The sequence below is a fragment of the Chrysemys picta genome, chromosome 1 (genome assembly GCF_011386835.1).
Source record: "Chrysemys picta bellii isolate R12L10 chromosome 1, ASM1138683v2, whole genome shotgun sequence".
Lineage (NCBI taxonomy): Eukaryota > Metazoa > Chordata > Testudines > Emydidae > Chrysemys > Chrysemys picta.
In genome coordinates this window covers 109,463,946-109,476,128 of record NC_088791.1, presented here as the reverse complement: position 1 = coordinate 109,476,128, position 12,183 = coordinate 109,463,946, and the positions used below count along the sequence as shown (strand labels likewise).

General features: G+C 42.9%; 1 protein-coding gene across 7 annotated transcripts in view; it reads right to left on the bottom strand.

The window, feature by feature from the left end:
* OVCH1 (ovochymase 1) overlaps window positions 1-11,952 on the bottom strand; it is a 55,276-nt gene extending 43,324 nt beyond the window's left edge. For 6 of the 7 annotated variants that reach the window (XM_065566688.1, XM_065566716.1, XM_065566722.1 and 3 more), the window contains exons 1-6: window positions 11,748-11,952; window positions 8,748-8,876; window positions 6,888-7,006; window positions 5,591-5,688; window positions 1,883-2,055; window positions 78-173 (exon numbers count right to left, since the gene is read on the bottom strand). In XM_065566688.1, the coding sequence (XP_065422760.1) occupies window positions 78-173; window positions 1,883-2,055; window positions 5,591-5,688; window positions 6,888-7,006; window positions 8,748-8,876; window positions 11,748-11,799 (667 nt within the window). In that variant the 5' untranslated portion in view covers window positions 11,800-11,952. Of the gene's footprint in view, window positions 1-77; window positions 174-814; window positions 1,858-1,882; window positions 2,056-5,590; window positions 5,689-6,887; window positions 7,007-8,747; window positions 8,877-11,747 lie in introns of those variants that run through there. The other variant, XM_065566728.1, reaches the window with a different exon arrangement.
* Between the last annotated feature and the right edge of the window lie 231 nt (window positions 11,953-12,183).

The window sequence follows — 12,183 nt, the reverse complement described above, 5'->3', positions numbered from 1 at the left end:
AACAAGGCGGCTCCCTTTTCTTTATCTCATTACCCCACATCAATGTTGTCATCGTAAGAACCTGACATTTTACTTACCCTCAGACACTCTGCCCCAGCCACTAGCAACACAAAGAGTCCCGGCCTCAAATTTATCATCTTTGTGGGGAAGGCAAATTGGCTGAACCCTAGGTCCTAAGAAGGAAAGTGCACACAAATGTGAGTACATCAACTCCAGGCTGTTCGGAAGTGATTCTCTCTGCACCAACCAGATAAAAGCAACAATGTCCTTTGTGTGAACAGAATGGATCAAGGTCCTTTGAACTATACATTTTTCTAAAGCAATTCAATCAAACAGCTAAAAATAAGTCAAGTCAATCACTTTTAAATTGAGGTAATCTTGAGAGATCACATTGTTTTAGAGAAAAAAATGTGAACAATGTTTTGGCCAGCCATATTCAAGTGAAACGTAAGCAGCAAGAACAAGACTAGAGGAAAGAGACCGGGGGGCAGGGGAGGGAGGGAAAAGGAGCAACAGCATGAAGGACAGAAAAGAGAACTGTCCTATGTACAATTCTCATACAGCCTGCAATCGTGTCCAGTTGTAGATCCTGTTGAGCATTCTATTCTCTGAAGACAAAAATGCTGACCATGTGTCAAAAGAAGTGGAGTTCTGATTTACACAGGACATTCAAAACTCAAATGCTCAGCTCTGTTCTCGAACTAGGCGAATACCTTTGTAGGTTTCTTTTTGGGGATCAGAGGAGAAAGGGATCAAAGCTACTTGACTTATCATGGCCTAATTAATTTATTGACAAACCTTAAAGAACACTTACCAGTGTAGAAGACAGGCCCACCTTCTCCTGGGGGGGATCATCCAGATGACTCAAAAGCTGTTTTCAAGCATTATGACTGGAGACTTAAGTTTCTTTATCCACAAAATAGGTACATAGGTAGTAGTAAAGCAAGCTTCCTCTCACTGCCCCGTCAACAGGCCTCAACCCTTAACCGATCACTTCCTGGCTAACAAGCGTAGTTTGGTTTTCCATACCCATTCAATCCTCTCCACTCAGAGCAGCAAACAGGTGCGACTTTAGTGCCATTTATCACAATGATTTTGTGATGCAGCCACCTGTCCACTGGGAGCTAGATTAAGACCAAAGTCATTTTAGAAGAGCCACTGATTGGAATTGTTACCATCAGGTAGCTAATCACAGCCGACTTGGGTGGGATTTGATAAAGCAGTGAAAGGATCTATGTATCCCATGTGGTCTCCTGGCCTTCTATGAATCTATATGCAAAAAGCCACACTCCAGAAAGCCTTGTGTTCACCTTTGCCACTATGACAGATACTGGATTATGTGTGTTTAAAACAGGGTGATGTGCATTCAAACTTAAGCCATCTTCTCATTTTGCCAGATCCATTCAATGATGGAACAATCTGCTGTTTGTGGCATCACATCTCTTCCTACAGTGAAAAGTTCCACTATCACAAACAGTGGAGACTGGTGGTGCTGAATGAAGCGGACAAGAGGAGCAAGCTAATTAGCGAGGAGAGAACTTTCCGAGAGGTAAAGAAAATATAGAATTACTACAAACGGAAGACAATTTGACTTTTTGTGCTCTCTAGTGTTGGAAAGATCAGTAGTATGAACAAAACATGAGAAGCCCCAGAACAAAGACTTGACTTGAGGGACAATTATTTGGACAAGGTCACTAAGACTAGATTGGATTTAGCATGGGTAACCTACTTGGGCAGGAGTAAAGACACTACCAGGAGGGTGTTTTATATGCTGGAAAGAGCATTACAGAGAGATAGGAGAATAAAAGGTTGCTCTAAACTAGCAAGTTATATATAGTGAAGGATCCGCTCTGAAGCACTTTCACTCAGTCTCCTCCCTTACCGTACTTTACTCTGTATTTCAGATATAGCAGAGCGATATCAGAATGCATGTAGCCAAGTCTGTTGAAGTCAGGGTGAACAATGACTTGTGAGACAGGAATGTTCTGTTCTTGCTCGTCTGCCTTTCTGAGGTTATGTTCTCCAACAGTCACAATGAGATTCTTCACTAGTTTCCTGACAAACAAAGGGCAAGGTTAATGACGGAGAGGTTTGCCAACACACTTCAGCCTGTTACGCATGGAGCCAAGGCTGATAATTTCCTATAAGAAACAGCTATGTACAAGCAATTCTCTCATTACTGAGAAGCTCAACACATGGAAAATGTGACCTTACCACATCCTTCCCTGCTGAGGACTTGAATCTAGCCTTCAACAGCAGGCTTTTTCCAGCTATGCTACTTTCACTTGGCCTTATGCCTGAAGGGGCCGCATTGCCTCAGAGTCAGAGTGCTAGAATACTGTTGTGAGATTTTATTTCTTAATTGACTGGCTTTTTGTTCTACCTCCCACTCAGTAATACAAGGACTCATAAGCTTTGGCCTGGATTCTGCTTGCAACAATGGATCACCTGCAGCCTTTAGACTAGGATCTTTAGAGAGTTCCAAGGCACCTTAAATCAGTGGGAGATGAGTGCTTAAGTTCTTTAGGACCCTTTAAAAAAATCCCCTGCTTGTTTTTAATTCATCATGTTTGGGAGAAGGGGGCACCGAGAGGAGAAGATTTGGAGGAGGAGGAGAGCCCAAGAGAATAAAACCTTTGAGAGGGCTTTAGGAGGTTACATATACTTGAGACGAATGTTTAATATTTATTTGGAAACAGTCATGTCTCTGGTACAGCGCTTGGGGGTTTATGAACACAGCAATGTGGCATTGTGCTTAATGAACTCTGGTATTTCGGTGCTGCCTGGGGCAATCACACTGGGTTACTTCTTTTAGCATTTACCATGTTAATTAGTAAGCTACATTTAATCTTTATTGTACACTAAACTTACAGGTGATCCCCTTATTTTTACTTGCAATGTATTTACTATATTCTCTTGAGAAGGACAAGTAGTATCCAAGTTGTGTACAAACCTGATCTAGTCTGTACAGGAGGGTGACAGAGGGGTAGGATGGTTTTTCACTGGACTAAGACTCTGGAAGTCTGGATTCAATCCCCAGCTCCATCTCTACACAGCAAAGAAAAACCTGCAGATGGCTTGCGCTGGCTGACTCAGACTCACTGGGCTTGGCTGTGGGGCTATTCCACTGCTGAGTAGACTTCTGGGCTCGGGCTGGAGGACCCTACAGGATGGGAGGGTCCCAGAACTTGGGCTCAAGCCTGAGGCCAGAAGTCTACACAGCAATGAAATAGCCTTGCAGCCCAAACCCCACAAGCATGAGTTGACTGGCTCGGGCCAGCCGTGGAGTTTTCTTTGCTGTGTAGACATCCCCTGTATGACTTCAAGGGAATTGCTTAGGCAGTATTAGGGTTCCTATGGATAGGTTTTCTCCCACTCCAACATATGTCTGTTTTATATCTACACAAGTGAACAAGATTTGATGTATCCAGCAGGTCTCCCATAAACAGGTTGTGCAAACAATGTCCTTTCCTCTTCCTAATGTTAACTGTCTCTCAAAAACACAGATAAATGATTCAGAACTATGGAGATTGTGCATCTCTCTTAGGAGATGAGTAGAGCTGACTAAAGTTTTCTAAATTTCAAGTTTGATAAAGATGGGTCACAATTTCAATAAAGAAAAAATGTCAAGGATGTTTTCACAGATTCCCCCCATCCAATCTTTTAGGCAATCTCCAGAAATAAGTTAAAGAGAAACCACAGTAGGTTCCACTGTTTATTGTTTCCTACAGTCATCAGTTCTCATATCTACAGCTATCATAGTTCCTAACTACTCCCCATCCCCACCCCCGACTCACTGCTGAAGGATTTCAGAACCATTAACTAAGGGGTTCAAACCCCTCTCCCTCTGCTGGGTTTTAACAACTGACCTTTTACAGTTACTTTCAGCATGGAAGAATGTTTTAAAGTGCAGCAGAGAAGTACAGCAGACTACAACAGCTAATTATATAGGTGCTTTCCCTTGCAGTGCAGCATTTACCTCCCTCCTATTTTGCGTGGATTTAGTGCTGCTGAACATAAAACATAAGAAAGGCCGTACCGGGTCAGACCAAAGGTCCATCTAGCCCAGTATCCTGTCTACCGACAGTGGCCAATGCCAGGTGCCCCAGAGGGAGTGAACCTAACAGGCAATGATCAAGTGATCTCTCTCCTGCCATCCATCTCCACCCGCTGACAGACAGAGGCTAGGGACTCCATTCCTTACCCGTCCTGGCTAATAGCCATTAATGGACTTAACCACCATGAATTTATCCAGTTCTCTTTTAAACGCTGTTATAGTCCTAGCCTTCACAACCTCCTCAGGTAAGGAGTTCCACAAGTTGACTGTGCGCTGCATGAAGAACTTCCTTTTATTTGTTTTAAACCTGCTGCCTATTAATTTCATTTGATGACCCCTAGTTCTTGTATTATGGGAATAAGTAAATAACTTTTCCTTATCCACTTTCTCCACATCACTCATGATTTTATATACCTCTATCATATCCCCCCTTAGTCTCCTCTTTTCCAAGCTGAAGAGTCCTAGCCTCTTTAATCTCTCCTCATATGGGACCTGTTCCAAACCCTTAATCATTTTAGTTGCCCTTTTCTGAACCTTTTCTAGTGCCAGTATAGTATGAAAGGTACCAGGTTTCCAATCCCGGAGAGTGAAATCCCCCATTTAGTCACAGATCAGGCGCAGCGATAAATCGACCCCTGCTGGATCGATTGCTGCCCGCCGATCCGGCGGGGAGTGTAGACAAGCCCTCAGTAAAAGCTCCTTCTTTGGACAGAGTATGTTCACTCAAAGTACAATACTCAGCTAGCAAAGTCAGAGTCCCAGCCATTATGAGCTCTACTACTATTTAATCCATGTAGAGAATGGTGAAGGTTTTAAATTGCCATCTGTAAATCACCAGTAATCAGGTGAAATATTCTGAGAACCATGGAGCAGGCAGCTAGGGTTTAGGGAGGGGTGAAGAGCAGGGCTTAATTTGTAATGAAAGAGGTGCCAGGGCTCAAGCAATTTTTTTTTTTACTTTCATAAAAGGTTCAGCGAGCCCAGAGGTGCTGGGACTATGAACTGCCCTTGCAAGCCCCAGCACAAATTAAGCCATGGAGAAGAGCCATTAAGATCTATAGCTCCTGAAGTAGCTTGCAGAATGAAACAGTTGGAAGAATCCAATGGATTAGACCAGTGGTTCTCAAACTTCTGTACGGGTGATCCCTTTCTCATAGCAAGCCTCTGAGTGAGACACCCCCCCCCCCCCATAAATTAAAAACATTTTTTAATTTATTTAACACCATTGTAAATGCTGGAGGCAAAGCGGGGTTGGGGTGGAGGCTGACAGCTCACGACCCCCCCATGTAATAACCCCGCGACCCTCTGAGGGGTCCTGACCCCCAGTTTGAGGACCCCTGGATTAGATGCTATTGCTCCACAAAGAACATGAGAGTAGCATAGCACGGCCCTACTTCAGATATTCTAATGCCATTTTCTTCTCCAGCTGGGAAGCGGCACACACTAACATTATGGAGCTTTCCTTACTAATAGACAGGGGCTTTAACGAAGTAACTTAAAGGCTAAAGACAAAAACTGCATTCTCTAACTTACTGCTCAAGGGTGAATACGCAGTGAGCTGCAGTTACAACCACATCTTCTTGTATTAAACTGCCACCACAGAAGTGGAAACGACCCAACTTGAGAGATACCTTTACAAAAAGAAAGTCACACACATTTAAGGTGGAGCTAGTTATACTGCCCTCCAAAAGAACATCTGAAATCTCACAAAGATCTGAGGAAGTTCTCCACCCTCCCCCAGATCATGACAGATGGCAGTGCTCAAAAAAAAAAAAAAAAAAAAAAAAGAGGTTTTGAACCCTCTCATTTCTAGGCAAGGATTCCCAGCTGACTTGTGTCCAGAGAAATGTTGTCTAAATTGTGGACTCACCCTTGATAGCTATCCCTCATTTCACAGATATTTGGGAAGAGCTGAAGAAGCAGAGTGTGGATCGAAACTTGGAATTCCCTGAAATGCAGAAGTGCCTAGAGGGAGAATTTTGTTCTTCCTTCTTACTGTTATGTATCACCAGAAATTGTTTCATGGGGTGAAGATAGGACCATAGTAACAGGAAGTAGTAATGTTACAGTGTCAAAAATTGCTAATTTGCTTCAAAATCAAAGTCTGGAAGCAGTGACCCAATCCTTTTATTACATGAATTTAAGTTTGCAGAGTGAGAACATTTCTGTGAAGTGAGACTTCTCTGACTTTGCCAACAGAAGAACCAATTAGGCAAGAATTCCTCCACCACAAATACAGCTAATCCAGCATTTTGAGCTACTATGAAGAAGCGACAGATGAATGTTAGGACTCTTACAGCCAACAGAAGGCCAGTACGCAATACTGTTATTAAAATGTGGGCTGTTTCCTTATATGAACGGGACAATTTTTGTATGTTGGAGGCATAACAATTTGGAACTTATTCCCTGAAGGTCAGACGTAACCTCAGAGTTATCAGTTATAGGGGAAAAATCCCTCAAACTAATCCACCCCACAGATTACATCCAAATCCTTTGACAGGGATGTGCTTTTGGGGACCAGTTCAGACACAAAAATACCATGTACATTAAACATTCAGGACTAGATCTTCAGCTGATGTAACTCAGCATAGCACCACTGAATTCAGTGAATTTACTCCACCTAAAACTCTGGTCCCCAAAACAGTGAGCAACTTGTACTTTAGTAACTTCAGGGATTAAGGGAGAAGAGGGATTTTAAATTAAGATACAGGTTGAAAAAGGGTATTTGGCTCCTTACTGAATGAAGGCATCCTCTCAGTTATTGTCTATGCCTTGGGAAAAAAAAAAAATCACCTCTCCCTCAAGAAGTTACTGTATTTGTGTCACAGACCTGCCAGGGTTGCCCCCCAGCCACTGAATTTCTGCCTCCAACAATTCTAGAAAAGAATCCAGACAGCAGGAAACTTTTCTGGTTCTCCAAGTCAACAGGACGAACTCCACATTTCAATCCTACACCAGACAGAAAGGAAAAGGTTATGCACTGAAACAACATTGATACATATGAGTGTACAGCCTCGGGAGTCTCAGTAGGACATAAAGCTGATTCTGTAATCAACCTCTAACAGAACCCCTAGTGGCCAATACTGGGTATTGCATGTTTAAGTATTGGATTACAAAGCCTTAAACCAGTGGTTCTCAATCAGGGGTACACTCTCCCCCTCCCCCTCAGGATACATCAACCTATCTAGATATTTGCCTAGATTTACAACAGGCTACATAAAAAGCACTAGTGAAGTCAGTACAAACTATAATTTCATACAGACAATGACTTGTGTATACTGCTCTAAGTACAATATTTATATTCCAATTGATTTATTGTATAATTATACAGTAAGAATGAGAAAGTAAGAAAATTTTCAGTAATAGTGTGGCTGGGACACTTTTATATTTTTATGTCTGATCTTGTAAGCAAGTAATTTTTAACCGAGGTGAAACTTGGGGGTATGCAAGATGAATCAGGGGCATACAGTAGCCTGGAAAGGTTGAGAACTGCCGCCTTCAACAGTAGAACCTCAGTGTTATGAGCACCAGAGTTATGAACTGAGCACTCAACCACACACCTCATTTGGAACTGGAAGTATGCAATCAGGCAGCAGCAGCAGCGACCAAAAAAGCAAATAGAGTAGAGTACTGTGTTAAATGTAAACTACTTTTTAAAAAAAGAGGAAAGCACCATTCTTCTTCTGCATAGTAAAGTTTCAAAGCTGTATTAAGTCAATGTTCAGTTGTAAACTTTTGAAAGAACAACCATAACGTTTTGTTCTGAGCTACAGACATTTCAGAGTTGCGAACAACCTCCATTCCCAAGGTGTTCGTAACTCTGAGGTTCTACTGTACTAAGTTTGACTTCCAAAATGAAGCGAACTCAGGTGTAGAATATATAGAGCGCACAGGAATGGTGTGTCTAGAGAATAAATCAGAATGTGCGAGAGACTGAAGTCAATTTGTCTTAAGTGTGATGGTGCTTAATAGTTAATTCAGCTGCCATCAAATGTATCAAAGCTATTCATTCACTCAGCAGTTGAAGAAAGAATAAAGATGACAAAACTATTACTGATCAAATGTTATTGGCACTTGTAAAGTTACCTAACAAGTGCTATGGGATATAGTGCTGGCCTGTTTAGTCTATTTTTTCAGTACCCAAGAGAGCTCTGCAATATTAAATATTTAATTGAGTATTTACTACTTTCAAGTTTAAAAAGCCCCTTGCGCAGTACACAAAGGGGCCAGCTAGAGTCAGTTATGAAAGATCCTCTCTCTCTGGCTGAATTGAACAGGCTCAGCTTACAATCTTTTGCTTCAAGTTGACAAGCAGTTCAAAGAGAATCCATTTGAGAAGCAATTGTACCTTTGAAACTTGAGGGACAAACAGAGGGAAAATAGGATTGTGGCCAGTTGTGTCTGGTTTGCTTTTAGGTACTGTAATAAACCAGGAAGTTCAAAATAAATCTGTTGCAATCTCATTTATGGGGTGTTTTTTTTTTGGGGGGGGGGGGGGGAGGGGAAATCACCCAGCAGAAAATAACGTACTTGTTTCACAGACCTGGCAGAAGACATGCTGGGGCCTGAAGAAACCCCTCTTCATCTTATCCACTGCAGAAAGTTATTAATCACAGTTAACAGTATACACAAGTGATTGTAAAGATCTGAGACACAAAGAAAAGAGCTACTGAATGGTAACTCCTCATACCAGGGTCCCGTATCCCCAGGCTGGATGGTTCAGAGACAGATAGATCTTCAGCATTCTGGCTCCTCCCCTGATGAGACAACAGCAATTCTTCTGCACCACTCAGCTGGTCTGTTCCTGCACCTGAGTGGGCTGTAAGCACTACATCATTAGTTCAAGGCCAACACTTCCCACAGGAACACTTGACAGGTGGAATTCCCCCCCCCCCCCACAAATGAAACACACGCAAAGTGAAACCTAAAAGTACCGGATAGTAATTCAGTTCTAGCCTAGACAGAATGCCAAGTTGCCACAGCTTTGTGCTTATATACACACACATTAAAGGCTGGATTCTGATCTCATTTTCACTGGCATCAGCCTGAAGTAACTCCTTGGAAGTCATTCCCAATCAATACTGGTCCAACAGAGACCAGAATCTAGTTACTAAATGTCATTGGCTCTTTCACAAGCAGATGCTATGGAACAGGGTTCTACACTCCTTTACCCCTAACACTGCCCTGTTGACAAATGTCTCTCATTGGAGACCCCATTTTTATCTTGGTTCCACACAAACCCAAAGGGGTTTTGTTTGCTCATTCTTTAATTTGGCTAATCACCATTGGCATCAGAAATGAAGGATCACGCCATGGAGGTTTTAGAAAGCTTTGTATGAGTTCAAACCAAATTAAAGCCCCACATTTCCTCATCTATGACTTTTGTGGGGAGCCATATAGAGAACTTGTCCTGTGGAATTGAGACTAGGATGGTAAATAGTTGGGAATCAGCATCTCTCCAGAAGAAGCTTCCATTCCCACAATGTTTTCTACAAAGAAACAAGCTGGAGTCCCTACCCAGAGCATAAAAATATTTTCTTCTTGCTTTTAAACTAAATTTTGTTACCACTGAGTCTCCAGAAAAGTGTTTTCCGCTCCCTGCCACCACTAGGCTAAAGGCCCTGAATGATTCCAGAAAGCTCAGAAAGAGGCAGCAGCATTCAAAGCCTTCTGATTGGGGTAAATCCCTCTTATTTATAACTAGGCCCATGCTTGGTGGGTCGGCTGTATAGACAAGGGACTCCAGAATGCATATGCCTAAGGGCACTGTTGTCTTAACAACAGTCCTGCCACGTTGCAAGCAGTGGAAAATAAACAGGCTTTCATGGGAGATGACCATTGAGCTAGGTGGGAAGAGAGACAATGCTAACAAGGGAGGGAGGAATAGCAAGCACCATAGAGAATTAGCTATGCTAGATAGTCTCACAGCTAATTACATCATTTCCAGCCAGGCTTTTTAGCGTTAGGTTTGGCAGAATTTTTTTTTTTTTTTTTTTATGATTTCAACAGAAAATATATTTTTAATTTTTATCCATTTAAATTTTTTCAGTTTCCCAAAATTATCAGGGAAGTCAGATAATTATTTGAGGACAGTAGACAAGATTCAAAAACTAAAGCTTTATAACCATTAAAAACACAAATTGGCATCGTCCCATGTCAAAACATACAAAGTAAATATCAAATCAAACTCAGCTCTCAAAGAGCATTTTTCTTATTTTGCCTATCTGTAAATTTAAGTTATTGATGGAAATATTTCTCATCATTTGTGTGCGCACAGTGAAACCAATATCTAATCCTTCCAAGCTTATTTATTGTGATCTTTATGTGAAAAACATTTGTAAGTTGCTCTGAGGGCCACGAGGTTCCCCTGTACAATGTTACCTTCCTGACATCCTCTGCTCTGGAGAATTTACTGTGCTTCCAACATGCACCATTTTACCCCTCTCCCCCAGAAGTGTTTCTGGGAAGAAGAGTCCCTTATAATCTAGTGAAGGTCTTGGGGGTCAAGGCATAGATTCATTAGTATTTTAACTAATAAAGGAGGACAGGTAGGAAGGCTTTATGAACACAAACAATAACAGCTGGAGAACATTGCTCTGAGCCCCAGCTCGTTCAGAGCATTCTTAAGTTACCAGTTTAAGTTTAGTGGATTCAGCCTATTTATCATCATTTGTAACACATTACAGTTTAACTTGACTGGGGATCTCTCCTGAAGAAAGAAGAAAAAGAACAGGTGTTGTAGCAGATAAGTAGTACAGGGAAGGGGTAACAGTTGCTCCTGCTCAAATTACAGCAGTTTATATAATTGATCATGCAGAATTTCTCTAGCTCAGCAGTTCTCAAACTGTGGGTCAGGACCCCAAAGTGGGTCATAGCTCCATTTTAATGGAGTCTCCAGGGCCAAAGTTGAAACCCAAGCCCCACCACCCGGGGCTGAAGCCCAAGCCCCACCACTCAGGCGGAAGCCTGAGGGCTTCAGCCCCGGGTGATGGGCTCAGGTTACAGGCCCCCTGCCTGGGGCTGAAGCCCTTGGGGCTTTGGCCCCACCACCCAGGACAGCAGGGCTTGGGCAAGCTCAGGCCTTGGTCCCCCCTCCTGGGGTCATGTAGTAATTTTTGTTGCCAGAAGGGGGTCACAGTGCAATGAAGTTTGAGAACCCCTGCTCTAGTTAACCATTGCACATGGAGATCAGGGACTGACATGGTTGAGATGCCAAGAAGACACACAGTATACAACCCACTCCTATTACACTGGACTACATTTCATCACTGATATCAGCCACCAAGAGACAAAGTTATAAGGGGCACGGAAAGGGGAACAATTGTGAAGCAAACCACCCAGAGGGGATTTTTAAGTGTCATGGTCTGACATTTGGCAGCACAAACTTTAAGCTTTGACCAAGTTTCTCACTTGGTTTGGAACTTGGCTCACAAGTTATAAAGTCACATGGCACAACCCTATGTTTTGAGGCATAAATTGGTCCATGCAGAGGGGCACAGGGTTCTTGCCTCTTCTCTAGACTGAGAAAATAACCCTCTAAAGTCCTGCAACGCCATTCTGGCCTTATGCAGGGGCTCAATGAGAATTCCAGTACAGCCTCCTGGGCAGAGCTCTGCCTAGCCCAGCACCACGGCTTCTTACAGTCTCTGCTTTCATGCCCTTGAGCTGGAACAAGGAGGGACTCACTTACCACATTGAGTGAAGAGAAAAACAAAGAGGAGGAATTGCACAGCTGCTCCCATGGCCACATGAAAAAGTACACTAAAGCCAAGTTGCCACCCTCATCCAGCAAAAACCAAAGGAGAAAAAGGGGTGTGTGTAGAAAAAGAGACTCTAACACAACTAGTCTTTCCCCTCTACACTGTTTTGCTTTTCACTGCCCCCCTATAAAAAGTCCATACCTTCCCACAGCTGCAGCTCCAATGCCAGGATTCCTTACTAGATGAGGGGATGAAGCAGCCTCAGCAGGTGGAGTCACAGGGCTGCAACCCAGCCACCTGCAGAGAGGGTCCCAATCAATTTCTGTCTAGACTCCACCCTCCTCTCTCAGGCCTGTCCCCTTTCCCTCCATTTCTCCCTCTCCCTTAGGCCTCATGGGGAGCCCTATTAAGTAGGTGATCCCATTA